We start from the raw sequence: 27,282 nt of genomic DNA on the forward strand, positions 1-27,282 counted from the left end.
AATAAAGCACAAGTCTAAAATATTGTAAATTTTTGATTAAATTACTCATCAAAATATAAAATAGTTATCAGCTACCAACATATCATCTTGGACTATCTCAGTGGGATTTTTTTTTAGTGGAGCTTATGCATTGACTACCATCCCTTTTCAGAATGCTTTTCCCTGTCAGTTCGGTCCTATTCCACTAGTCCGTACTGAGGCATCATTAGCAGAATAGACCTGCTTATAGAGACCGAAGCTGCAATAAAACCAACTGAAGGAGGAAGTCATCAGTGTCCTTGTGTAGCCATTTATGACCACGTAGAGCAGATGCAACCAAAAACCCCAGCTGACTTCGCAGCACTCCATTGTCTTTGTGCTTCATGTAAAGTAACTGCACATGGTACACGATCAGCAAGATCCAAGCCCAGGTTGTGCTTGCACAGCGAGATCTGTATCTTGCACCTGCCAGCTGATCAAGCTGAAATCTTTCACTGCAGTCATGCTGCAGCATGGAGGACACACCAAAGGAATTCAACAATTTGTTTATCTGCTGGGCTTCCCCAGCACTCAGGAAATCTTTCGACAGTATCGGGTAGGTACACTTTATCTGTAACAGTGGAAAAACCTGACTGCAAAGCTCTTTCCTAAAACAGACTCTGGGAGCCAAGCAGCTACATCTGTATGCCCCACCAGGTAACTGCTGTTACTGCTCTAGAAGCTAACTGAATGATAGCGAACCTTTCACTGCCGGTTTCAGAGAAATCCTCCCTGATTTTTTGTGGACATCAGAGCATGCTCATACTTATGTATCACAGCTGATGCATCTTTCTGGGTGAAAGACTCCCCCACCCTTGAGAACTTGGAATTCTGAAGTCAAAACGTTTGCTTTAATTTAAGACCTCCTGCTGATATGTGCCACAAAGCAGTCTTTGTGTCTAGAAACTTGTGAGAACAGCTATGGCCTTGAGGTTAAAACTGTTCTTCCTCCCTGGTCTCCTAGGGAATAGGGAGAGGAAGAGATCTGAGAAGAGTATGTGGAAAGCTTAGAAAACCCCTGGTGTCCCATTAAACAGGCATTTTAATTTACTTGACTAAAAAGCGTTTTGTTTCGCAGCAAGGCACTTTTGTCCACCAGTCACTGTTTACATCTTCAGCTTAATTGTTAGCACCAACCCTGCCAACTGAAACAAGAACCAGGACCACAGAGATACCTTGAAAATACCCAGGCTTTCAGAGATGGCCAAGTGAGAGAGATTTCCCTTACAGTCAATGGCCACTGGGTATCAAATACTTTTGTACACTTGAAACTCTCAGCCCTACATCACATGCAGCACTTAGAGAACGTGCCGCTTCTTACAGTGAGTGCTCTTCAAGGGATCCTCTACATTCACAGAGTGTGTAAGAAACCAGAGATGGGTCACTAGGTCTGAAGGACCCTAATGAAACCTCTGGCGTCTGAGTTAGATGTACTGCAGTTTAATTCTTCTGGGCTATGGTATTGACATTGGCACCATTCAAATTCAAATACCACCTGTTCTAGCAGCAAGTAATTGAAAGGAATTTGATATCTTACCTGACAGTTTGCCCAGCCGCCTTCTATCCTAGCATTACTGAGAAGTGAGATTCTGCTCTCCAGTATGCAATTAGTTCCACTGACTTCATGTGCTTAATGACATAACCCAGCTGCCCTCGCGCTTTGACCCAAATGTGAGGGAATTAATTATGTTCTCTCGTAAAAAAAAATCTGCAGTGAGTTGCATGCAGAAAAATTAGCAGAAAATTCTTTGACAGATGCCAAATAACATATCTTTAAACAAATACTACCGTCTAACTTGCTCAACTAGAGCTTGAATAATGTCCCCTTAGTTATGTGAGGAAACAGCACAGAATGGTCACCAGTGCCAGGAGTAATTAAAACACGTGAAGAGCAACACCCACTGCCAAATCGCTGTAAAATACATGTAAAAATAGATATTTGGCAAAATGTTAGTGACATGTCAGCAGAATTACTAGCTGGGTAGGCTACATAAGAAGTGAGCACTATTTGACTTTGAGAGCTGCCTTTCTGTTCTTTCTTGCATTTCAAAAAACTAGAGGGCTAAGTACCGCTACTTCCGAACATCGGTTGTTTCAGCAAGAGAAGTTCAAAGAAGGAGGAAGCTTTATTGCATACTGATTTCTCCCTGCCTAGAGGTTCAGCTTTCGGCCTAGAAAGATCACAGAGAGGGCCTCAATTCATTCCAGTTACAGAAGATACCAATTATTCTTACAATTAAAGAGAATGCACAACAGAGAGATTGGCAGTCAAAGCAAGGCAGTGCTTCTGGAGTTCATGTCCTGTTAAGAATACCCATTTTAAACAGTGTACCATTGTGCAGTGGCTGGCTTCCATATCTGCATTTACCACAGGTAAAAATTACGAATCAACATGTCGACTGAAAACTGAGTTATAATCAACACTGTCTCTCCCCATTATACAAACAGCAGCATAACAGGGCCAGTAACACCACCTAGAGTAACCATGGGGCTGGAGCAGCAAGGTATCTTCTCAGTTAGGAGGGACAGCCATTCCCCAGGTTCTCCCTCCCCTTTCATGTTCACCTATGCAGTTCCTTCAGGAGTTCCTTCATGTCACTGGCCTGTAGCCTGTTAGACTAACAAATCAAGAATCACAAAGTAATACAGTAGAAAATTAAGTCCTTTGCATCTGCAACAATATGTAGATTGCCACTCAGTCTATGCTCTCAGGCCAACGACTTAATACTTAATGTAAGAGATTCCCACCCCCCACCCAGTCGGAATCCTTTGCTCAAGTTTTTTTAGACACAGAAAGAGAATGTTTGTCTCCTAACTTAGGAAAGAATCAGGTGTAATAGGAATCCAGTGGACCACCTTCTTTAAAGAGAACACAAAACTGTGTGGAAAAAGACTGTCCGTTCCTTGGCTGACTTGGAATTTCTTACGTGATGTCCTTCTTTCTCGGGGGCCGGTGAATATTCCTCACCACACACTTCACCATCCATTCAATTCCCTCGTTCAGTCCTTTGCTAAGGAAATAAGATAAGTAGACAAGATTTAAAAAAAGAAAAAAAAAAAAAATCAACAAAAGAACAACCAACCAAGAACAAAAACATGGCTCATGTAGTCCCTAACTGAGCCCTTACAAGAGCAAGTGAAGGGTTCTGCAGTTATTTATTGGCATTACTGTTAGTTTCTCATACACACAAACAATGGGGATCTGATTTCTTTTAACTCGGTATGTAAACTCCATCCTTTACTTTTCTGGTGTCTGTACAAGTCTACATCCAATTTAGTTAGTCATCGACTCTGTGGAAACCTTGCGATGAACAAGCATCAAACCACTTGACAGTCAGCTGGTTTGAAGTTATTTTGCTACAAGCCTCAGGCTAGTTCTATCAGATCTTCCAATCCTGGCTACAACTTTCTGTAATCATCTGTGCTGTGGCTGCAAGCCAGTCGCCAGCTCACTGGTCTGCACAGCTTCCCAGCCATGACTTCCATAGTTTATTTTTTTTTAGTGCAAACTGAAATTTTGAAAGGAAATTCCACACAGATCAAAACTAGAAGCATTTGTACAAAAACCACAACAATTGAAAAGGTTGCATTTCATAAGATTATTATCCAATACTTCTCTTCCAGTCAGTGCTTAACCATTGTTCTTGTGGTTATTCATCTGCTTAACGGCATTTGATTCTTAGCAATGCAGACAAGAGATTTTTCTCATGGTTTAAGAAGCTTTTCTTATCCTTTGCAGTAGCTTGTGTAATAATACAGCTTTCTTGCTAGATTAAAAAAAGAAGAAATCTCAAAGCTCTGGATTCAGCACAGGCAGTAGTTCAGACAGGAGTATTTCCAGCCATCCAGAACAGTACTTTTGACTTATGCCAAATAGCACTTTTCACCCAAAGACCTGAAAGCGTAACCAAAGTACTGCAAGACTCAATGTGCAATAGCGATGCTAAGATGTCAAGAATCTAGTGGGTCGGTCAAAGTCATGGCATGCAGCTCTGTGGCGTGCAGCTGTGTAGGCCTGAAGAAGAATCAGTCTCCCAAATTTTGTTCTGTTCTAGTCATTGTATCTTAAACCACAGGCATCCCCAGTGTAAGAACACTCTTGGACATTGTTATATTATCTACATAACAAAGCTCATCTGCACACTAAAAAATATGAAAGCAAGAGCATAACCACTCTGCCAACAATGGAACACCACTCATTTCTTTGGCAGTGTCATAAACAGCTATATTTTCAACTGACTTCTTACATAAAAGCCAGGAGCTGCAGCAAGCCAATGACTGCAAAGATTATTGTGTACGGAGAAGGGATGATAGAGGACAAGAATCAACAGCTCCATATGCCTCCAAGTCCCGTTGCTCTCAGCCAGTAGTATATTTTCATCGTGTTTCATAGGCGGGATTTACAGATGAAGTTACTGACCTAGTGCAAGTCCAAGGTTCACAAACGAGTATCTGCCACTGCTGGCAAGGAAGCACAGCTCCCTTTCAGGGGTTATTGAATCCTATAGTACTGCTCTGCTTGTGTGACAGCCTGCAGCTGTTCAGTTAACCAAAACGCCATCCCTTCTCATACTTACCCAGTAAGAGCAGAGCAGGCTTGTGTCAGGCAGTCTCTCTTCCCAATTTTGTTAATGCAGTCACTAAATGCTGTCTTGATGTCAGGTATTGACAGACAAGTCTGCAAGGGAAACCAAAGAAGAGCTTGCTTTCTATGCTACAAGAGGTGGTGACCTTCTTCCAAAATGAATCCTACCACATCCACAGTTCTGCTTCAGTCAGGATGGCACAACGCTGTTATGTCAAACCCCCTCACCCACTAACACAGCAGATTTACTTCTTTACATTCCAAAAAAAATGAACATATTCTTTTTTCACCAAAGAGAATGCTATTTTCAGACAGTATACACGCACCTCCCTGATCCTCAAGATGTACATTTCTAAGCAAATAGTCATGAAAACAAGCACAACCCACACACCCTCAGGACACTCCTTCCAGGCCGCCCCAACCATCACACACAAGTTCTGTCTACCAGAACACTACAAGAGCGCATCTGTTTACAAAGCCTTTTGAAACGGTGTACCTGGCAGAACCCCAGACAAGCCAGTTCCTGTAGCCGACTCTTTGCCAATGGCCTGGATCATGTGCCCCTACACACGCACTCTCAGAAAATGGCTGGGACGTGATTTTTCCTAAGTTGTCAGCATGTTCCTTGACATCAAAGGCGTAGCTGGTCTGGACTTGTGTGTTTGCATTTTGCATGCAGGAGAAAATGCTGACAGCACTAAATGCAGCACATGTTCTGATGCCCGGTGTCACTTTGTTCTTGATCACCATCAGGTCTTGCACTTGTGTAAGGCTGCTAGGAGATTGCTGAGAAGTGGTTTTGAAATACACAAATGCATAACTCCCCCAGTAGACCAGTGGATTACTTTCCTGACATAAATCACAGTGTTACCACAAAAATTCTATTCTTAGAGTTACAAACACAAACTTGCCCTGCTCAAGTCTAGACTTGCATCTTCCTCCCTGAACACAGGAAGCAGGTACAAGAAAAATCACCAGCCTGTAAATCCTTTTCTGATCTCAGTGCTCACTTTTTCTTCAGAAGCCTTGGACAAGCCATTTAAGCACTTTAGCTGGCCACGAGCGCAGCTTTCTTCCACTCTCTGCAAAGGCATTTTGGACCTTCAATGAGGCTCGAATACACGTTTTGGGCAGGTGCTTACTCAAATGCCAAATCGGACCCTTGTGAGTCTCGAAGATTAGTCCAAGTGGATGTACGCTTTGAAAGAGCAGACTACTTGCAAACAGGAATTCAGTCTTCTACAAGTCTGGGCCTTAACTTAGCAGAAAGATGGAAAATTTTGCAAAATACTGGTTCTGGAGAAATTCAATACAGGAAACTACTGTGGGGATGACCGTGTGACAAATAAGCAGGTTTCCATGCTTATAAATAAGAAGGGTTCTTAAGAAATGGCTTGAGAGGAGTTTAATGACACCCAATTCACCCAGTGCCCTTGAATCCAGAGACTTGTGATTTTCCACTGTGAAGGGCCTAGAATCCATTAGTTGTGCAACTTTTGATGACTGTACTTTCTTATGACCTAAGTTACATTTCAAACTTGCAGTTTCAATCAATGAGCTGGAAACTGTATCCAGAAATGTTACTTACTTCACTGCACCAAAGCCCTAACAGCTTACTTCAGGATTTCTGCCAAATGAAAAACCTGCAAGTCATAAAGATGAACTGTCATCCACAGGATAAATAGTTAAATAAATTAAAAAAAAAAATCAAATGCTAACTTTAGAGGGAGTCAGACTGGACTTGGGAGTTGGAATTCATACCAGTAGGTCTGGAAGATGGGCAAGAGATGACTACCAAACAACCATTCTCTACAAGTTTGTAAAAGATGCTACTTTAGTTTTGGTATGATGTTCACTGCCAAATAAGAAAGGCAAGGGGTCCAACTGCCTCTTGATTTAAGCCAAAGCTCTAGACAAGTCAATTACCCAACAACTGGGAAGGAAGAAGACCTGTACGTCAGTAATTTGAGCTATTTTTCATGTCGTCGCTTTTTTTCAGCAAATGAGACTTGGCAGCAGGAAGGTTAAATCCCAAAGCAGCTGAAACTGAGCAAACGTTTCTTGAAATATACACAGTTTAATATCATAGTATAATAATTTCTCCTTTTCTGAATGATGATATATTTTAAAATCTTTTTAAAATAAATTTGAGAGAAAGTGTTCAAGGTAGGAAACAACAGCGCAGAGCATAATCATGCTGTCTTTTATTTCTGCTTGCACAGGCCTGTGCAAAGCAACCAGGCAACGGACTTCCCAAAAACCACCAGCAGACCAGTACACCTGCACATATCCAGCGGCACAGAGAATCCACCTCCTTCACCTTGTCCATCTCTGAGGCCTTTGAGAAGTCCACTCTTCCCAGTGCAGCTTACAACTGCTGTAGCCATTTTTTCCCCCAGCTTAACCCGTTATAATCACCTCCCTTTCTCACCCTCTGGTATAATCGTGGCCTGCTCTAACTTCCACAAAGCTGTCCAGCCATTGCTCTCCATAGAAATCTGCATCAGAAAGAGTTTTGCTTCTGAGGAGACTTTGCACCATTTACATTGTTTATAGTAGGATGTCTCTGCATCACAACACTACACCTGTTTTGAGGAACATCTTTTTCCCCTTGGCATGAAGTACGGTAACACAGCAGAGGGGACAGCACCACTACCAGAAAAGCCTTGTTTTAGTGTTCAAGGGGAAGCCGTGAACTGGAAATCTTGTCTTACAGCAGAGGATGAGGCAGATTACCCATCACTTCAACCATCTGAGCTTCTCATGCTTAGCAGAAAATGTCAGCTGCGGCTTCCAAGTTCCCCTCTTTTCCACCTCCCCATCTACATTACAAAATATTTGTTTACAGATGTGTTTTGTTCCTCAACTGAAACCACATAAACCAAGAGCAAACTAGGGAAGCTGGATTTGTGATCACATAAATAGTGTACCATTACAATAATAAAATCCACAGGTGACCTTTCTGGAGCGATGTTATCTGCCATACATTTCAGAGGAAACTCACACAACTTGACAAATTGTATTTCTCTCAACTTCCCCAAAAGAATGCACTGTAAACCACCTTTTCATGAAGGCTCTTCAAGGCATAGTCTAGCCAGGACTGACCTGCCTGCACAACCAAATTCCTTTTATGAAGGCTTCAGAACAGCATTACCCAAATTAAGACTCAGGAATGGTACACCTAGAAACGTATCAAGCAGCAAGGCTCCATTTCTGGAGTCACCTGCAGAAAAGCATGAGTGGCTGTTTTAGGCAAAAAAGGTTGCAGTGTAGAGTCTTTATCCATTTGCCAAATCCACTGCAGGAATGACAATGCTGCTGCTTGGCCTCAGATCAGGATAAAACCTGAAGTATAGACTCTTCAGCCATCTCAGGAGTAATAGATCGGCAGAATGGAACTAAAACGGAAACAACAGAAAGGTGGATAGCCTAAGGAAAACTATTTAATAAAAAGTCTAACCAACCTATGTTCTGTGCTAGCTTTTCTTACAAGCTTATTCTAAATTAAAACTTAAGCTTGTTTAAATTAAAACAAGCTTATTTATTAAAACGAATTTTACAGGGAAGCTGTGGTATTTCTTAAGTTGGAAATTAGAATGGCCATCATGCAGAAGGTCTATTTTCTAACAACTGTGTGGAAAATAGATAACACTATGAGTCTTCAAATACATGCTGCTACTCACCGTGACTCCTCTCATTTTCCAAAGACACGAGGAGTCTTACCAACATTCTGGAGATTTCAAATTAAATTTCCAAAATTTATCTTAAGATTAGGAAAGCAAAACTTCCTCCCAAGGACATCATACAACACCCGATTATTTTCGTATGTCATTTTTTCAGCTCAGCTTTTCCAGTATTTTTAATAGCGTTGCAAAATGAGCCATTCTATCCTCAAGTTTTAACAGTTCATTGTATAGCTCAGAAATATACAGCTTTTATAAACCTTTAAACAGCTGCATTCACATCAAAATGGCAAATATAAATTCTTACTTTGCAGCTTTTTCTGCAGTAAACGGTAGGTAAGCAGAACTGCCTAATATTTCCAAAAGTGGCATTCTGACTTGAAAGGGAGTCCACATGAATTATTATATATTAGAAATTTAATTCCCCTACAAAGCAATAGTTCCTTTAAAAAACAAAACAAAACAAACTCCCTCCCACAACACACATTTGACCCAGTCTTTTAATTAATTACAAAATGATCCAGTTTTGAAGCCCCTGCTAAACACAGAGCATTCTCCTGGTACAAAAAAATTAATATACAGTATTGTCATGATATTAGAATTGGTATTTTGCAGTCTACGACTGTATTTCATCTCCTGATGTGGCCAAACACCATTCATGCTTGGCAGTGCTGAGTGGATGCAGTTTACCCTAGGGTATTGGTGCCTACTAACATTGGAATTCTTTTCTACAAGGAATTTAGCGTCAGGGCCAAAAAATTCTTACGCTTTATGCAATTTCAGGCATTTCAGGCATTGAGTCAGAACTTGTGTTAGCTTATTGAGAGGAATGTAAACTTGAAGGAAAAAAAAAAAAAGTCAGACACACTACTTCTGATATATTCCACAAGTCTTCTGCCGGCCTTTAAAGAGGCAATCATTGTGAATTATCTTTCATCCACATATACCAGCAAGGTTAAGATACCACTTACCCTCCCATATCATGATCCACGTTAACGACAGAGGGGTGCTGGTGAGAATTCCCCACTACAATTATGTCTGGGGATCCAGAGCAGAAAAATCTCTACCAATGATAATCCTGTAACGTTCAATTTTCTTCCAGACATCTTCAATTCTGCTAGATCAGTGGAAGAGAAACAGGCCTTCCAGTTTTCTAAACCTTGCTTAAGGGAGCCTGAATAATTACTGAAAAATAAGCTATAGTCTCTTTAATGTTTTATTAATAGCATTGATGTCTCTCCGCTCTGTGTCCATATCCAAGATGATACTCTAGGAACAGACCTCTAAATATACAATTTAGGTATTTCTTAAAAATAGGTATACCTCCGGTCGGTACAGTTTTGCTAACCTCTTGTCACAGTTCTACGACTGCATAAAGGCACTGAATCTGTGGGCTGGTCTTGGACCCTCCAGAAGGGGCAAGGAGTCAATCACAGTTTTAATCCCAAGGGCCTGTTCCAAATACCTCTTTCTAGTTGTATAAAGAAGTCCACTTGTTCAACCATTTTTCTTTAGTCTGGCTAGAGTGCCGGAAGAGCTGGCTTTTGCAGTATGCCCATAACAAAATATACATATACAGCCATAAGGAAAATCGGAACAGCTTTCCAGGTCACTGCATACAGTTTAATGCTCAACAGCTAAAGGCAAGAGGGCAGACTGCTCCCTGCTGTAAAGCCGTAGTGTTGCATGGAAATATGAGAGTAAATATTCTGGTTTCCACACAGAAAAGACAGTCAATTTCCCCACACACGAGATCACAGCAAAGTCAGGACCATAAATCAGGAGTCCTGTCTCAATCTCATGCTGCCTTTTAAGTGGAACTACATTTCTTTTATTTCTATGACTAGATAATCTTATGATCACCCAAACAAATCTTTTGTGTTGTACACGTGAAGCGTAACCAAATCCTCCTTTAAAGCCAAAGTGATTTCTATGTAAGTCCCAAGTATTTCCCACAAGTACACTCACTGAGATAGGTGTAAAGTCCAGGGGAAGAAGCTGGGAAGTATTAGCATACTTTGACGCAGATATGACCACAGCTGCCAGGGCTGGTACTCCAAATTCTACTGAAAGTCTCTGGCTCCATCTAGAGATTAGTCACTCGAACTGCAGTACTGGGATTCCAGGTACAATGCATGGAAAGGAGGAAAACATGGAAAATACCACGACCATTTTAGACACTCTCTTCCCTTTTTTCCATGCCCGGGGAGACGAGGACTGCCCTGGATGCGTCACCTAAACAGTCACACTGTAGTGCCCACTACCTTGTCAAATACAAAACAAGAGTTTTGCAGTTCTGGATATGCTAGAAAGAATTCAAATTGTACTATCAAGAAAAAGTATTCCTTGCCATTCACTGCTGTCGTTGATGGAATGCTCTAGGACAAACGGAATGTTTCATTGAACAAATCTTATCCGGTTATGGGAAAAGGATGCTATTGCTTCACATATATTTGTTGTGCTGTTCCCAGGTAATAGTAGAGCAGCATAAACAAAGTGCACTAAACATTTTTTTTGCTGAATAAACAGGAAAAAAACAGTATCAAGATACCAAGTCACGGTACAAGACAGACCCACCATAGCTACGTAATCTGTTCTGTTTACATAGAAAGTTCAAAACAGCTGAGATAGGTGTGCCTGTAGTACACTCACTTATGCCACTGGAAAAGGGTTGGAGGAGAAGGGAAAAAATTAAAACTAAATTCAAACCAACTATTCCCAGCAGCGGCAAAGCACCATAGGATCAGTCCAGGAATGTGAAACAAATGTAACATGAATGCAGAGGTCACCTTTCCAAGGCTTATTTGCTCACTTAAGAAGTAAATCTGCAATAATCTTACCTCTACATCCTGCTTGTTAGCTAACACCAGAATGGGAACCCCTTCCAGGGCTTCGCTGGTAATCATCTTCTCTATAAAGCACAGAAACAAAACCAGAGGTTTAGTCAGTTCTGGAAGATACAGTTGTGCAAATGCCTGGCACAGACTATCTGGACACAGGGATAAAGCAAGAGGCTCCTTCTTGCATTACAGTTTCATTTGATACAACCTTTCAGGTCTATTTTCTTCACAGATTTTTTTCCAGATCAAACTCCAAACTTGATTTTGATCAACAAGCATGATACTGAGAATTAACAAGGTGATAAATGTAGAATAAGGAATAAAAATTCCAAAATCATTAGCATAAGCACAAAAAGAGATTCAAGGTCATTACAGGTAAGAAAAGTGAGTCCTGTGTTACGGACAAGACAGACTTCAACAAAAAAGTGCAAAAGCACTACAGGTGTGTCATCAACAGGCCACACAGCTTACTTCAAGGACACAGGAACAGACACGATAGTAGTGAGAGAACTGCGCTGCAATACACGATGAAATCACGGTACAGGTAAAACACAATGTACTCACCAAAAGCTCTTTTAGATTCTGAGAGCCTCTCCTCATCAGTGGAGTCAATAACATAGATCACTCCATGAGATTCAGCATAATACTGAAAGGATAACAGAGATATTAGTGTATCTGTCCGTTAGGACCATTTGTCCCTCTTCCTGATTTTTTTTTTTTTCGATTTGGTAAAATTTTGATACACGTTGGAGAGATCAACCAGTTAGAGCCAGCTGTTTCCATAGTATATGTCTGGAGAGAAGAATGGTGGCACACAGAATGCACTGCCTGTTCTGTTTGCAGGCCTACTGAGTACAACAGGTGAAAAAGCTTATCTGTCCCCCCAAAAGGCTTCTCTCTACTGGCACAACCCTCAGATATGGGTTGGTAATTGCTGTCTGTAAACAATAATGCAAACATTAAGCATTATCTTTGCTAATCTCACACAGATATAGTTGAATCTCTGGAAAAGTGTTGATGCTAAATACTAGGGTTACCAATAAGCCTGTATGATTACTAAATGATCATACTGCTTCAGTTCTAAAAGACACAAAAACATTTCTAAAAGAAAAAAAATACATCTCCAACCTTGTCCCAAAGAGACTGTAGCTCCTCCTGTCCGCCAAGATCCCAGAACATTAGCCGAGTTTTGCCAACATCAATAGTACCAACTAGAGGGAAAGAAGAAAAAACAATCCAATGAAAACTAAAGGTGTTCTCTAAAGCACAAACACCTGTGCACCCCCAAAGAAATCTGGGGTAGAACAGTCTTCTAGAGGAACAAATCACATCCAGTGGCTACTTTCAACAACAGAACAATACCTTTGCAAAGAGTGACTGCTGATATCAGATAGAGTTGTATCAGTGCGAGTAACAACAGAATCAGGCCAACAAATGACCTCCAGTGAAATTCAGCTTAACCTCTGAGCAGAGTGCTGAAACAGGATACTTGGTTTGTTAAGACTTCAGGGTTTTTTCCTCATAAGCTAAGCAAGCCTATTTTATTCTCTTACAAAAAGACATGGGGAGTTGGGAGATATGACCTCTACTTCCAGGAACTATTTTGCCCTTGTCAATTCTTAAATATTTCAAATAAGAACCAGCTGTTGTCTAATTGTGCAGGAAAGCTGAAAAAAATCCAGACAGATTTACTTACTGTTTAAGCCTACAGTGGTTGTGATTTTGGACAAACTCATCCCTTTGTAGTTCTTGTTAAATCGAGTTTTAGTTTGTTCAAGGAAGGTCTGAAAAGAAACAAGGAAAAGTATTTACTCTCAAATATTTTACTGGCTGGGGTAATCCTAACCCAAACCTGCCTTTTCATTTCTGCAGAATCTCGCTCCAACAGATACTGCCCTACCTAACCTTGGAACAAACCACTCTTCTTGTTCCCTGTTTTAGCAAGGAAAGAAGGGATCACAAGTGATTACAGGATTACCAAAGCCTCAGCTACCTCCCTGAAAGCTTATGCTAAATTTAAGTAAGAGGGGAAAGTTGATTCTTTGGTGTGATATCACTAAAATAACTCACAATACAGCTGAAGAAAGATTGACCTGTCTGTTGGAAGTTTTATCTTTGGAGGATGTTTAGAATTGCGTGTGCCCTCCATACAGTTGGTAATAAACAGCACTTACGGTTTTACCAGCATTGTCCAAACCAAGGATCAAGATGCAGTACTCATCCCTCTGGAACATGTATTTATAGAGTCCAGACAGCAGAGTATACATCCTGCTCCTGCAACAAGTACCAGGAAATCATTAACAAACAGGTCATTTCCAAAAGTCTCTCGTTCCACAACGCAAGTTTTTCCCAACACCAGATAAATAAATGACGTTATACTTTTATCAGTAACTCTCATATTTAGGCAATCCAAGGACAAATCACAGATCTAAGAGAGATCATGCTAACAGCTCAAGACCAAATTTTCAAATGCACACAAGTGAGGGATTATCTTCCAAAGAGCTTAACCTCTGTTTCTGCACGTAGTGCCCAGCATCCACTGCAAACTCAGCCCTCATTGAAAACTACCCTGTCTGCTTGGGGGCTTAAAGGAGAGCTAAAGAAGAGCTCGAACGTCTTTTGCGGTACACGTAAGACCCACAGAAAATGAAGCCAACTTCACACAAATACACAGAACGGGTATTTTGAGCAAGATGTACAGGTCGGTCCCCCCCCTCCTTGTTCCCAATCCATATAACAGTATCATGGGATCTTTAATGGTCGAACTGAGCGCAGCATATCTTAAAGGCGCATAAAACCGCCTACTTACCTTAATTTAAGCCTTATCCAGCAACAGTCTTCTGTTATGGCATCCACCATACAAGTATTTTGTCATCTTACAATGCCATGAAGACAAGATAGGTAAGTTAACGAGCCAAGAGCACAAGACTAAGAACCAGACAAAGCGACACCAACACCTGCAGGAGCCCACACTTTTTTTGTTGTTGGATTTGCACAAAGTGGAAAAGATTTGCTAAGACGCAGGAAGTATTGGCACCAAGTGCTACAGCTGACTCACGGAACGTTGCAACAACTCTCCTGTTTAAATACAGACAAAGGGAACCTCAAGGCAAAGACTTTGAGAAGCGGCTGTCTTTGAGCAAGTGTGCAAATAAATAATCACTTTGAGGTCAAACAACATTGCCGGGGAAAAGAAAAAAAAAAAAGTGTTCCAGACCAGAAGTGGGGGATTTCTCCGGCTGGGGCAATCAGCGTGAGGACAGGGCACCTCAGGGCGCAGGGGCTTTACCCCCCGGGGTACCCGCCGAGCGAGGGGGCACCCGTCACCTCCAGCTGTGCAAGAGGCGCAGCCTCACGCCGTCCCCCGGGAAGGCACCGAGGCCGCAAGGCTGGGGACGAGCCCTCCCGGCCCGCTCCCCTTTTCGGGCCGGCAGGTGGTCCTAGGCGTGCCCAACTACCGGCCCGCTCCCCCTAGATCCGGGAGACGCCCCCCCGCTCCTTCCCCTGCCACAGCCTGACAGGGGAGAGGGGGGGGGAAACCGGCCCTCACCGCCATTTGCCTCCTCAGGCCCCGGGGCCAGGTCCCGGGCCGGGCCGGCGGCGCCTCGCAGGCCCGCCCCAAGCCCAGCCGTGCCCTGCCGGCCCCCGCCGCGGTCCTTGCCGCCCCCCGAGCGCGGAAGGCGGAGGGCAGAGCCCGAAGCCCGCAACCCCTCACCAAGTACCGGAGACGCCTCCCGTCAGACAGCGCCTCACCGCTCCCCGTCGGCACCGGCCGCCGGCGCCATCCCTCGCGCGGCGCTCTGGGAAACGTAGTTCTCGCGCCGCTGCGGGGGCGGCGCGAGGAGGGGCGAGTGGACTACAATTCCCAGAATGCTCGGCGCCACAGACCTCCCGGGACCCCGAGTGCGCAGGCGCAGTAGGCGGGAGGAGGGGGGGAGTCTCGCCGCTGAGTGGCGTAAGGCGGCTAGAGGAGCCGGAAGTGAGGGCGCTGGGGGGGCCGGAAGTTGGCGGGGCGTCATGGGGGCGGCAGAGTAGGGGAAGGGGCGGCCGAGGGGTGAGTGTGGCGGCCGGGGCACAGGGTCAGGTCGGGGGGTTGCTGCCGGCCCCGGGGCCGAGGGGTCGCGCTGCGAGAGCCCAGGCTGCCGGGGGAGCGGTGCCGTGCGCGGGCCCGGTGGGCTCGAGTGGGCGCCGTGGCGGGGGGCGAGGGGCGGGGGAGGGGCAGGGGCAGGGCCCGGCCTCTCCTCGGACTCTCTCATCGCCTTTCGCCGGCTGTTCGCTGCAGGGGCATCGCCGGGTTACTTCCGAGGGAAGAAGCGGGACGGCGGGGTAGATGGTAGCGACCGCGGACGAAGGCTTGTTATCCAAAAAGTTGCTCGCCTTAAACAAACTCTTTGAACATGTTCTGAGTTCCCGGAAAGGACACGGTTAAACGCACCTTTCTTTTGGTGATAATGGATGAAGAGAGTCTGGAAGCGGCAATTCAGACCTACAGTGCCCAGCTGCAGCAAGTGGAGCTGGCGTTAGGGGCGGGCCTGGACCCGTCGCAGCAGTCGGACTTGATTCAGTTGCAGGAAGATTTAAAGCAGCTGATAGAACTGACTGAATCCAGCCTGGTGTCTGTTAAAAAGAGCAAACTTCTGGCTACTTTAGATACCAATGCCGCCGCCTCCTCCCCAGTGGGTCTCCTGGAGCAGGATGCCAAGCCAGACAGTTCTGCCCAAGATGAGGAGTATGCTGCCTTTAAGGAAGCCATTGCTGAGCTTGGAACCGACGCGAAGCCTTCAGCTGATAACAGTGAGGCATCATCAAAGAGAGATGAAGAAACTGATGACAAAAATGAATCAAAGTACAGTGAAGAGGAGGAGGAGTCTGACAGAGAGGAGGAGGAGGAGGAACTGAGTGGGATGAAGGTTAAAGCCCCCTACTACAGTTCGTGGGGGACCCTGGAGTACCATAATGCCATGATTGTGGGGACAGAGGACTTAGAAGATGGCAGTGCAGGGGTCAGAGTGCTGTATCTCTATCCAACTCACAAGTCCCTGAAGCCTTGCCCGTTCTTCTTGGATGACAAATGCAGATTTAAAGAGAACTGTCGGTAAAAAAGAAAAAGGGGTGGGAGGGGGCTTATGTCCTTCCTGTAGCTAAAGGCCTTGTTGTTCAAAGGGATAAACCTCCTCTGAAAGTACCGCGTTTGGCTTTTATACCCAATGAAATTTTGCCTTTTTGTTTATGTTTTTCAAATGCGTTATGGCAAGCAGTGGCGTCAGTTTGGCAGCTTTCTTTAGCTAATGCAGAGATGAAATGGAAAATCCCATGGGAAAATTGCAGAGGTTTTACATACTCAATCGAGTGGCTAAATTAATAACTGATTAAGTATTTTAAAATAAAACACCAAAGCTTGTCTGTCGATGGTGCATACGTTCCAGTTGCACAGAGAGATAGTAGAGTCTCCATCTCTGGAGATCTTCAGAACTCCACTAGATAAGGCCTTGAGCAGCCCGATCAGTCTGAAGTTGGTTGTGCTTTGAGCAGGAGGTTGGACCAGAGACCTGCGTGTCTGTGTGATCCTGTTTATCTCAAAGGATCTGTGAACTTTTTTACTGGATGTGTCGCTAGCAAGGAAAGCTTATTTCTCCGGGGTGGGATGCAGCCTTTGTTACGTGGCCTAAATAATAAGTTTAAGATGAAAAACTAATAACTCGTGTAATTGAAATAATGCACGGTAAAACTTCCGTAATTACTGGTGAAGGTTCATCACTGCTGACAACTCGTTTGCATTTCCTTTAAGGAGAGAAGGAATTTTTCTTTAAAGCCTGCTCAAATGAGGTAGAGAAAATTCCTCTTCTGCCTTCCCTGGCAGGTTTTCGCATGGTCAGGTGGTCTCTGTGGAAGAGCTTCAGCCGTTTCAGGAGCCCAATCTGAGCGCGCTGGAGGTGGGCTCAGCCTGCCTGGCGAAACACAGCGATGGAATATGGTACACTGCAAAAATAACCGGTGAGTCTTGCGTGAGTGTGCTTTGCCAGGATTCTGTGTGGAAGATGAAGGCTGATGCTTAAGTGAATATAAGACTTGACTGTTTTGGTTAATGATAGAAAAACGTTAACTATGTGGCTGTATCCCTAAACTGAAAATCTTGACGTAGCTGAGAAAACGTTCTGACTTTCGTCAGGCTTGGGAAGGGAATCGGCTTGGAAACAGAAGAGCGTTAAACAAAAAGGAGACCTAAGAGCAGGAATGTGGAAAGGAAATGACTACGTGGTCATTAACTGCCCCGAAAGGGAAGAGGCAGGTATTGCAGGAATTTGCATGCGTATTAGGTTAGAATTGCAATAATCTGCTCTTTTTTAAACAAAAGCCAGGGGAGCTGGCCCTGCCCATCAGCTGCTGATACAGGCTTCCCCGTGTCCTGGGAAGGGTGAGGGTTTATTCTCTTTTTCCATCTTTCTTTGACTATTATTAGGTCAGAGGGGAGCAAGTCTAACTTTTCTTTAATTCCATTTCTCAGCAGCCCGTCTTTCTTCATTTTTAGAAATAAACTTCTAAGTATCAACACAGGCGTTGTGGAAATAGCTTTTCATTGCAGTGGGTGCTTCTCCCTCCCAGGCAGAAATCTAAAGCGCAAAGAAAAACCGGATTTTTTGAAAACACGTGTTCCTTGGGCCTTCCCCCTCTCCCATGTGGTTCCACCGGAGCTACCTCTGTTTCAGAAAGCCCTCTGCCTTGCGTCCTGGAGACTTTCTTGAACTCTTGTTCCTTGCTTTTCCTTCTGTAGACATCGACAGTGGTTACTACACCGTGAAGTTTGATTCCCTGCTGCTGAAGGAAGCTGTTGTGGAAGGGGATAGTGTCATTCCCCCACTGCGAAGTGAAGATGGTGCCTCATCTGCCGAGTCTGATGAAGACAGTGTTGATGACTCTGGTTATGCTAAAGGTAAGAGAGGGGAGGGTGTGAGCGAAAGCGACTTGGGATCTAGGTCTGCCTTTCTCTGGGACCTACTGAATTACTCTCCTGGAGCTTTCATTGTAAGTGCCTCACCTCTGATGAAAGAGTAGCTAATCTCTTTATATGTTGCCGAAAGATAGGGAATGGTAATTAGCTATTAAGTTACAATTGCAAGCTAAAAATCTTTGTTTTATGCAAATTACTGGGCTAATGAAGGTTGGAGGTTTCCATGGGAACTCCCAACACGGGAAGGTAGAGGGTGTGATATTTTAGAGCCGAGTTCCAAGCTCTGAGTCTGTTTCCTATGTGGCTGGCTGAGTTGAGCTAATAAGTGCATCGGGAGACTTCCTCATCTCTGGGATCTCCGCGTAGCTTCATGACACAAGAGTACGAGCCCCCAGTAACTGAGTGTTTGGTCCCTCCAGTGCCTCGGTGAGGTCGCAGGAACAGCCATGCCCTGTTTTACTATTGAAAGCTGACACAGAGGGAGCCCAAGTGGCTTCTCTGAGATGACGCAGACAGCACTGTCCCTGTGCTAGTGCCACAGTTACGTCACAGGGACGAAGTGTGTCCTAGAGCTCTTTAATTTAGCCTAATAGAGATTATTGGATCCTAATAACACAAAATTAGTATAGTGGCCTAGAGGAGCCTCATACCAGAGACATGAGCTGGAGGCACAGAATAAATACTGCATGCCACAGTGCCAAATTTTACTCTGATGGCATATGTCAGTCTGTGTGACCATCCTAGAAGGAAGGAAAGGAAGCATAAAAACTTCTGGATGACTCTGCCTGGAACTATGAGATGGTATGTGCATTAAGTCAAGCGAGAGCTTTCGTTTAAGTAACTCGCTATGCAGTGTTTGTAAAAGGTGACAGCTCAGTAGGAACCGAGTAAGGCTGAAGGAGCTGCTGAATGATTCTAGGCTGAGGGAAGTACACCGTACTGCCTTGTGAGGGGGTTTCATGCTGTGTGGGTGCCCCAGATGAAGGTTTTGTGTAGCAGCTTTTGTTTCTGTGTTTCACTGATTCGTCTCTTCCGTGCCACAGTGATAGATTCGGGAGTTCCAGAGAACGGGGAATGGACTCCTGCGTGCAGTTCCTCTTTCGGTGGCTGGGAAGCCCATACTCGTGGTATCGGCTCCAAACTGCTTGTTCAGATGGGATACGAGTTTGGAAAAGGTAAGGGGAGAAGGCGGTCCTGGTGCTGTGAGAGCCTGACTGCCTCGTCACCTCAGCCTCATGGTGGATCCTAAAGCTAGTTAAGAAAAACAAGATTTTCTGGATGAAGCTAAAGCTTTTCTTTGCTGAAGGGCCTGTTAGATAAGGCTCAAGCTATGTGATGAATCACACCTGCGTGGAAGTGTCAGAAGGAAAGAAGGAATAGCTATTTAATGGAAGTACAGGCATATGTGTTCACCAGCCCCTGTATGGTAATAGCAAAAATTGGAGGCATTTGGAACCATGGTCAAGTTCGTGATTAAAGCCGTGAGAACTGTTGTATGAAGTGTTCAAAGGCTCTGGGTAGAAGGGAACTGATCTGTGAAGCTTCTGATGTCTGTGTTAAAGCATCTCCTGGCTCTAGATGCAGACTTCAAAGCCTGCTGAACTAGCTTCTCACTACACAAATCGTATGGAGCCTTGGGGGCTTTAGGAGGGCAGTCTGCTACTTGCATTTCTCTCTGGTCCTCCCAGAGGAACCAAACCAGTTTTAAGAAGAACCTGGCTTGAGAAGCTGAGAATGTGAGGCTGAACCTAGTTTCACAGAAACCGGCCTGATGGATGGCCTCGGGCTTTTTATCGCATATCTTCTGCTCTAGAAGGCTCCTGTCACAGCATCCGCATCCACCATGCTGTGGCTTTTGCTGCTCCCCTTGACTTGGATGGTAGTCATCGCTTTTTGTACCTCGAAAGCCTGTTTGCCTGTTCTAAGCTTGTTACTGTCAGCGTGAACTTGTGGTGGGAGGTGACTCAAGAGGGGATGTCCTCGCTTGCAGTAATCACTTGGTGTCTCTCCTCAGGGTTAGGGAAGAATTCTGAGGGCCGAGTGGAGCCGGTGCAGGCTGTGGTACTTCCTCGAGGGAAGTCCCTCGACCAGTGTGCTGAGGTGCTTCAGAAGAAGAAACAGGGGAAGCTGGACCCGGGCAAATCGAGGAAATGCCGAGCAAAGGGAAACAGCTCTGGACAATCCCCTGCAGGCAGCCGTAAGCCCCCCCGCAACGTGTTTGACTTTTTGAATGAGAAATTGCGAGGGAAGAGCACTGGGGAGAAGGCTGGAGGGCTGGCACTGCCAGAGAGGAACAGCAAAGAGATCTACCATGCTAGCAAGAGCACCAAGAAAGCCCTGAGTGTCCGCCTCTTCCAGACAATGGAGAAGATTGAACAAACGCAGAGGGACATCAAAGGAATCCAGCAGGCCCTGGCACGCAATGTTGGACGGTAGGAAAACGTTCTTTTTGGGACTGCAGGATGAACTGAGAATTCTTGGCGCTTCTGGGAAGGGGCGGGCTTGAAATGAGGTATAGGAGGAACAAGTGGAACATATCTGGATGAGACCTAAGGGGAAGTGGAGGAGAGAGACTTTAGCGTGTGCTTCAGACCAGCTTGGACACGGGCAGGTGTGTCTGGGGTCCTTTGGCTGGAATTCAGCCTGTGGCAAAGGGAGGAGCTCTCTGAGGAAAGGTACTGGAGTCCTTTCCTTCTCATGCCCGTCTCTGCGGCATTGCTGTTGAGCATCACAGGAGGACATTTTCTAGCCCAGATTGTGCTGAGCATCAGGTTCTTCCTGGCTTTCAGCAGGTCACTTGCGCTAATCCCGCAGGAAAGGGCAAACCCTCCTGGGATGATGACAAGCCTTTCATTTTATCGTGCAGGATGACATTGCCGTAATGCTTTTTGCTTTCAGGCACAGCGTTGCTACAGCTCAGTTGGAGGAGAAGCTGGCTAATGCACACAAACAGCTGGGGCAGCTGCAGGCCCAGGAAGCCAGTCTGCAGCGGGAGCAGAAGAAAGCAGACACGCATAAGAAGATGACTGAGTTCTAGTCTCTGAGGAAGGCGTTTGACTGCAGTGATTGTCCTTCTAGCCAGCACCAGTGCTCGTGGCCTCAGAGCCTGGGTGGGCCATCCTGCTCCTCTGGGCCTCAGGCTGCCCAGCCTGAAAACTGGGCTGAAAAGCAGCGGTTTCTAAAACTAGATGTTTCTGAGCTCTGCTGGGAGGGGGAGGAGTACCCATCCGTCCAGCCCTGAAAGCATTCAGCAAGCCTGAGCCTTGTATAAGGACTAGCTACAAGAAATACGATTCTCTGCTCTCTTGCACACTTCTTCCCTCTGTTACCACTGCAGTTGCACCTCCGTCCAGAGTCTGTAGCTCCTCGGGTGATAACACTGCTGGCTACGAACCAGCTGAGGAGGGGCTTTGAAAGCCCCACATCCTGCCATCAACTGTGGCTTGTGTTTGCAGCCAACCGACGAATGCAAGTGGAGGCAGGGTCCCGAGCACATTCCGGCGAAGCAGAAAGGGCTTGTGCTGGGTGAAAACAACAAAGGCAAATTGCTTCAGCTGCTCTCTACCTTCTGGTTTTTTGCTATGGGATTTATCTGGGAACTCCGTTTTTTGGGGAGCAGTTCCTTGTAGCTTTAGTGTAATGAATAGACAGAAAATGGCAGCTCGGAGGTGGGTGCTAGTGGCCTCAAGCGTCAGATTTCATGAGTTTGGCTGCAAGAGTATCCCTAGGACATCCCTAAGCCTAACTCATTGACTTGGCATGGAAAGCTGCGTGATTCCACAAGCAGAGTGCCAAAGCCGGGGGAATAAGACTGCAGAGTAACAGATTCTCAAACTTCCTAGCTGCGAACAACTCCACAGGGAACCTTGTGATTTTTGCCATCGTTACTTGAGTTTTTCTGTCCTAGGTGGCTCGCTGAACACAGGTCCTGCTATTAAAAAACCTCAGGATCCAGATCCAGGTCGGACTGGGCCCTGGATGAGCGCAAAAATCAGGAGGTCTGTATGTGCCCAGCATCCAGCCCTGTCTGTGGGAGAGCTTCAGGCTATGCTGGAAGCAGGCCAAGCAAGCGAAGTGCCCTTCCCTGCAGCGTGGAGAGTCTTTGGACAGGAAGGATGTTTTCTCCCCTAGGTTATATTCTGTGTTGGCGGCAGCCAGTCCTTGCCCCAGAGGAGATGGTGATTTCATCAGATTCTGTTTCTGGTGGGACTTGTGCATTGTAATGGCTTTTAAAAAAAAAAAAAAAAAAAATTGTTTGCAATTTCATGCCAGTATCTTAAGGACACATTTTTTTCTTAATTTAAGAAATCGAGTTCCTTTTATTCTGTGAGTCATTTTTCTGATGAAAAGTTTTGCTCCTTTAGTACAACCTTTTTTTATCCATTCCGAAGAAACTTACAAAGCTGTCAGCCTGGGCAGGGCTGCGCCTGCTTGTAGGGTCAGGCTGCCAAACTAACCCGAAAATCTAAAGCTGAAGGAGATACGATCAGAGTTGTTCAAGTCATGTGGGATTTAGCATTGCTGCAGACACACCTCAGAAAACACAGAGCGACAGCAAAAGTAAACAAGATTAGTGTCTTCAGGAAACCTGTTAGAGTGACTCTCCCCTCTTGGAAAGCTCTGGGATCCTGCTATGACGGGCACCGTGACGATGTGAAAGGTGGCGTGGGCTGCCTTGAGCACTTCAGCATCCATCGGTTTCTAACTAAATTGGCCGTATCATCTTCATTGTTCTGAATCCGTGTTCTCACGCACTGGGCTTAACTCAAGGGTTTAACAATGGCTGCTCAGTGCCCTTCCCTCACAAACGGCTGTTTGTTTCGCACACTCAAGTGTTGAGTGGTGACAAGGATTAATGTGCCCAGCTTAGCATGGGTGCTTGCTGAAGTGGCCTATGACTGGTGAGCTGAGCCGGGCAGAGAAATTTCTTGGGTTTGTTTTGTGCTCTGACACTATTTAACATCATCATCTCTTTAAGAATTGGGTGTATTAGCCCTGTGTCTCGGCTAAGTCGTATTTTGACCCTTCCTTGGGATTTCCACAGCCTTACTTGTCAGACTCCTATTCGAATGGCTGCTGCCTCTCACCCGAGACAGTTCACGTCCCTGGTGAATAAAGTTGGTTTTTATTTTTTCCCCTCTGTCCTTGTAAGGCGTTGGTTCATTTGCAAGGTAACGATGACGTGTGGCAACCCATTCTTTCCTTATATTCACCTGCAGATAGAGAGCTGGTGCTAAAACCAGCTCGGTGGGAAGCGGAGCGCGGCAGAGGGTGCTCTTGTGTGCTGGGTGCCTGCAGAGCCCATCTGCAGCGCTGCTCGCAGCCAAGGCGGGGAGAAACCCAGCCTGCCATTGGGTGAAGCAACCACCTCTGCAGGCCAGGAAGCGAGCTGTGGTGTGTGCTGCATGGTACCTGCTCAGAGCTGTCTGCTCTAGAAGGAGCTAAAGAGGAGCGGGAGAGCTCAGATCAAGATGTCCGAAATGTTCGGGAACCCCTAATTAGGAATAACTCCGGGATAAAAGAAACTAAATTCTCCAGGTTGTCTGGCAAGGAAGAGAGCATGGTCGGGTTCCCGCTCTTCGCACTCGCCAGCTTTTGAGTTTCTGCAAAGTAAGTGGTGGTTGCTTTCTTGCCTGGCAAACTTGGGTATCTGCAACTAAACCAGGGGTTGAAAAATACTTAAAAAAACCTTGATCCATATAGAAACTGCAGCGTTACCGGAGATGCCGTTGCAGCTAGCTAGACTGGACAGGCAGGATTCCTACACTGCAGCGGGGAAGCATCGGCTGGGTTAAACTTTCAGTCGGCTGCGAGGAGGGCTGCAAGCTTTGTGCCACTTAGTGCTTTGTGCTCTGGAAGCATCTGGGCTTAAAAAGGAAGAAAAGGTGTTTGAACTTGGCTGCGCTGCTGGGCTCCCATGGCTTGAATTTGGGGGTTGAGTGGGAACCGATTGCTTTTGCGGGGAATGAATTGTTGAGTTCAGAGGTGCGGGGCATTGCTTTTTTCAACAGGAAAAATTGCCAGTTGTCTTCTGGGGAGGGGGACTAGATTTTTTGCTTGCATGTGGAACAGCTCTTGGGGAACTGCTGAGCTCCTGGCTGCAGGTGAGGAGGCTTGAGGGAGTGTGGTCGTTGAAACGCTGTTCTCCGTAAACCTGAAATTATGTAAAACTACTGGATTTGTGGCAAGAAAACCACTGTGGTTGGCAGGTGATTCTCGAGAAAACATGCATCTCCTCAATACGCCCATCATGTATTTTGGAATCTGGCTTCCCATAACTGCAGCACCGAGGTCTCGCCAGAGCTGGTGTCCCGCTGCGGCTCAGCTCTGCAGAAAATCTCTCTAGCAGGTTCTCGACTTCTGCTTAGAAGTGCATTTCTCTGCCCAAGTGAGTGTTTCCAGCAGTCACGGAAGGGCAGGAAGAAAGAAAAATGCTGTAACGATGTCGGCCTCAGCCAAAGCCGTATGGTGTGAGCAGGCAGGTCACTTACCTTAAGGTTTTAAAATTATGTTTTCACAAAAGCCACTCCAGCACATGAGTAGCGATCAGGACTGTAATTAGAAGCGTGCGTCCAAGTTTTGTGACATTTGGGTCTGGCGTTTAGAAATATAGTTGGCCCTTTCTAAATGAAACGCCTCCAGAGGAGTTTGACAATGAAATCTCTCCCTCCCGCTGTGGAAATGCGAGTGAAGTGGGTGAGATCTCGTGCCTGCTCCATGTTTGAAATAGTCTTAAGATTTACTAATTGCACCCCGTGGTCTAGGGCAGATTCACTGTTGTTGACTGACTGTTATGGGGCTTTCACTTTTCGTAATTGAAAAGGAAAAAAAAGATCTACTTCTGCTTCTTGGGACTTTTTTTCAGTACAACTCCCCAAGGTACCCGAGCTGTGTTTGCTGCAGCCGTGTTTGCAATCACTGAGGGAAATCAGCTTGTAATGTTTGTCCTGGTTTCTTGCAAATACGCTTTTAGTAGTTTCATAGACTTTCTTCTCGTAACCCTGCGGTGAACGCTGTGTGCAGTTTTATGTGGGTCAATGAATCAGAGGCCAGGCAAAATCGTCAGCAGCAGCACTTAATTTTACAGTAATTTCAATCTTGTTTTCCTGAAGCCCAGCTGAGAAACTTGCGCCTTTTGGAGGAGTCACAAAAAACTCCCATGTCCTGGAGTAACAAACCGACCGCATTTATCGTGCCTGTGCTCAGGTATCACGAAAGGGAGTTACTCCCTCCTCGGTGGGCTGTGGGTGTGCGTCGCAGGTACGCAACGGCTGTGACGGCTCTCATCTTCAAAGCCATCTTGGCTTGCGGAGCCAGCGTGTTACAAAATGCCGTCTGCTGAGTCTCCTGCCCCGGAGAATAGCCCCGGGCCGGGAGATCAATAACTCTATTGGCACGTTCTGAAACTGTACGTTTCAGAAGGTCTGTTTGAGACTTTGCCTTGCAAACCTGCTCAGTCCTACCTGAGCGACTTCAGTCAGGCACTGGGTTTTCCTCTCAAATTGGTAATTCTGGGAGAACCAACGTGTCGTCCCAAGAAGTGGCTTCTCCCAGCGACTGCTGAGCCTGAAAGAGCGCGCGCTGGGCATTTCTATAGATCAGAAATCCAGGAGCAACCATCGACCTCCTGCACAACAGAAAGTAGGTCAGAAGAATTTCTCTGCATTCATTTCAACTTAGGAAGCCTTTCCCTTTGTTCTTCAATCTTAAAAATTCAGGGATGGAAGATCCACCCGCTGTGGGATAAGCTGCCCCGTGTGTGCCTGCCTCGGCGTGCTAAAAGCTCGCACTTCGATTCCGACATAACGCCAGCTCCCAGCCATCGTACCTTGTTATAATTTTGTCTGCTAAACCTCAGAGCCTGCTCAGTTCTGCCCTGAACGCAGTCGCTTCTGCAGCCTGCGATCCTGTCGCTCTAATGAGCTAAACAAGTTCAGCGAGGACTGTCTAAAGCAGCTGCCTGTGTTGCAGGTAATCTGTATAACGTATGCTCAGACAGAAAAGCAGTGTTGTCTAATTAAAACATCATTGGAGAGGGAACAGCCTTCCCTTCCCGGCTCTGATCTAAGCCAGTCTGTCCAGCCCGGTTAGTCCCTAAACCCTCCCTGCCTTGGTTTTCCCCGTTGAAATAATTGCTCTCCGGGAGTTAAGGCTTCAGTCAGGGAAGTTTCCAAAGGCATGGGAAGTTCTCAGATAAAGGGTGCTACAAGTGGGCAGAGACTTGCTGGTTATTGCGGTAAAGATGCACCAAAGGTGCTGCCGTGTGACGCAGGGTGCAGGGGAGAGGGGTGCGAGATCGGTCCCTCGATGGGCACGGACCTCCCCGCTCGCCCTCGGGCTGGGGCTGCTGTAGCACCCGAGGCTCACGCGAAACAGAGTAGCTTCTCACCGGAGCTCGTCTGATCTTTGTCATCCGGATTAAGATCTGTAAGAGGGTGAGTAAGAGGTGCGCAGGTGCCCCACGGGCTTTCTGTGTCCCCAGCTGTGCCGGTGGAAGCTGTCCTGCTCGGCTGTGCCAGCCCCGTCCCGCCTGGGGACTCTGCTGCCGGCCTCGTCTGGATCAGTCACCGTGGCTTCTTCGAGCCGTGCTTTACTCCGGTGCTGAGAAACTGCCTTGATCTCTCTTTGGACGCTGGCGCGCAGATCTCTAGTAGCAGGCCAGCCTTTTTGGGGAGCGGGGCGCGCACGGAGCTGGGGCTTGCACAGAGCTGGGAGCAGCAGCCGCCATCTTGACACTGGCGCGGGTGAAGTGGTGTCAGCTTTTGCTCTGGGCTTTGCAGCACACTGATGGCTGAGCAGGGACGGGGACGATGGGACGGGGTGTCACCAAAAGGCCCCCTGGGAAAGGTGCGGGATCCTGACGGGCTGGGGAGCGTCTGCTCTTTGTGTCTGGCTCCCCGGCACCTTCATGCCTTTGCACCGCTTGCTCTTGCCTTGCCACTGCCGTGGTTTGCAGGGGAGTGCCTATTTCCTTATTCAAGGCGCAGGGAAGAAGGCTAGCTTTGGGCAAGGCACGGCTTTTTCTTTAGGCAGAGGAAAGTGGTCGAAAGGTCAGGCATTTTCTGCTCTCGTGTCACAGCACAGAGTGGCTGCAGAACCGGGGTTATGGTGGCAGAGGAGGCGCAGGGTCTGTGCATGCCGCGCTGCCTACGGCGAAGAGCCGGCCCGGCTGGGCTGGTGCTTGGTTGCGATCCCGCAGCTCCTGGC

The 27,282-nt window shown here is 46.2% G+C and overlaps 2 protein-coding genes across 2 annotated transcripts; one reads left to right on the plus strand and one right to left on the minus strand.

Annotated features, from left to right (window-relative positions):
- Window positions 1–2,091: 2,091 nt before the first annotated feature.
- ARFRP1 (ARF related protein 1) lies at window positions 2,092–14,740 on the minus strand. The gene is made up of 8 exons (XM_076351703.1): window positions 13,936–14,740; window positions 13,301–13,400; window positions 12,823–12,910; window positions 12,255–12,337; window positions 11,691–11,772; window positions 11,127–11,197; window positions 4,596–4,696; window positions 2,092–3,029 (listed from the first exon to the last, which is right to left on the minus strand). Exons 1-8 carry the CDS (start codon window positions 13,983–13,985, stop codon window positions 2,942–2,944), a joined length of 663 nt encoding a protein of 220 aa, XP_076207818.1. The 5' UTR covers window positions 13,986–14,740; the 3' UTR covers window positions 2,092–2,941.
- A 625-nt stretch (window positions 14,741–15,365) lies between these two features.
- On the plus strand, window positions 15,366–23,215 carry ZGPAT (zinc finger CCCH-type and G-patch domain containing). Its single transcript, XM_076351907.1, has 6 exons — window positions 15,366–16,221; window positions 16,987–17,120; window positions 17,899–18,057; window positions 19,119–19,250; window positions 20,090–20,507; window positions 20,974–23,215. Exons 1-6 carry the CDS (start codon window positions 15,578–15,580, stop codon window positions 21,110–21,112), a joined length of 1,626 nt encoding a protein of 541 aa, XP_076208022.1. The 5' UTR covers window positions 15,366–15,577; the 3' UTR covers window positions 21,113–23,215.
- The last annotated feature ends 4,067 nt before the right edge of the window (window positions 23,216–27,282 follow it).

The sequence above is a fragment of the Aptenodytes patagonicus genome, chromosome 14 (assembly GCF_965638725.1).
Source record: "Aptenodytes patagonicus chromosome 14, bAptPat1.pri.cur, whole genome shotgun sequence".
Classification (NCBI taxonomy): domain Eukaryota; kingdom Metazoa; phylum Chordata; class Aves; order Sphenisciformes; family Spheniscidae; genus Aptenodytes; species Aptenodytes patagonicus.

Excerpts from the sequence above, each read along its gene's own strand:
- ARFRP1 (XM_076351703.1), bottom strand. The coding sequence starts at position 13,985 with ATGGTGGATGCCATAACAGAAGACTGTTGCTGGATAAGGCTTAAATTA. Across the intron at positions 12,338-12,822 it reads AACCACTGTAGGCTTAAACA|TTGGTACTATTGATGTTGGC; the intron begins GTAAGTAAATCT and ends CTTTCCCTCTAG. Across the intron at positions 11,773-12,254 it reads TACAGTCTCTTTGGGACAAG|TATTATGCTGAATCTCATGG; the intron begins GTTGGAGATGTA and ends TTATCCTTTCAG.
- ZGPAT (XM_076351907.1), top strand. The coding sequence starts at position 15,578 with ATGGATGAAGAGAGTCTGGAAGCGGCAATTCAGACCTACAGTGCCCAG. Across the intron at positions 17,121-17,898 it reads GTACACTGCAAAAATAACCG|ACATCGACAGTGGTTACTAC; the intron begins GTGAGTCTTGCG and ends TTCCTTCTGTAG. Across the intron at positions 20,508-20,973 it reads CTGGCACGCAATGTTGGACG|GCACAGCGTTGCTACAGCTC; the intron begins GTAGGAAAACGT and ends TTTTGCTTTCAG.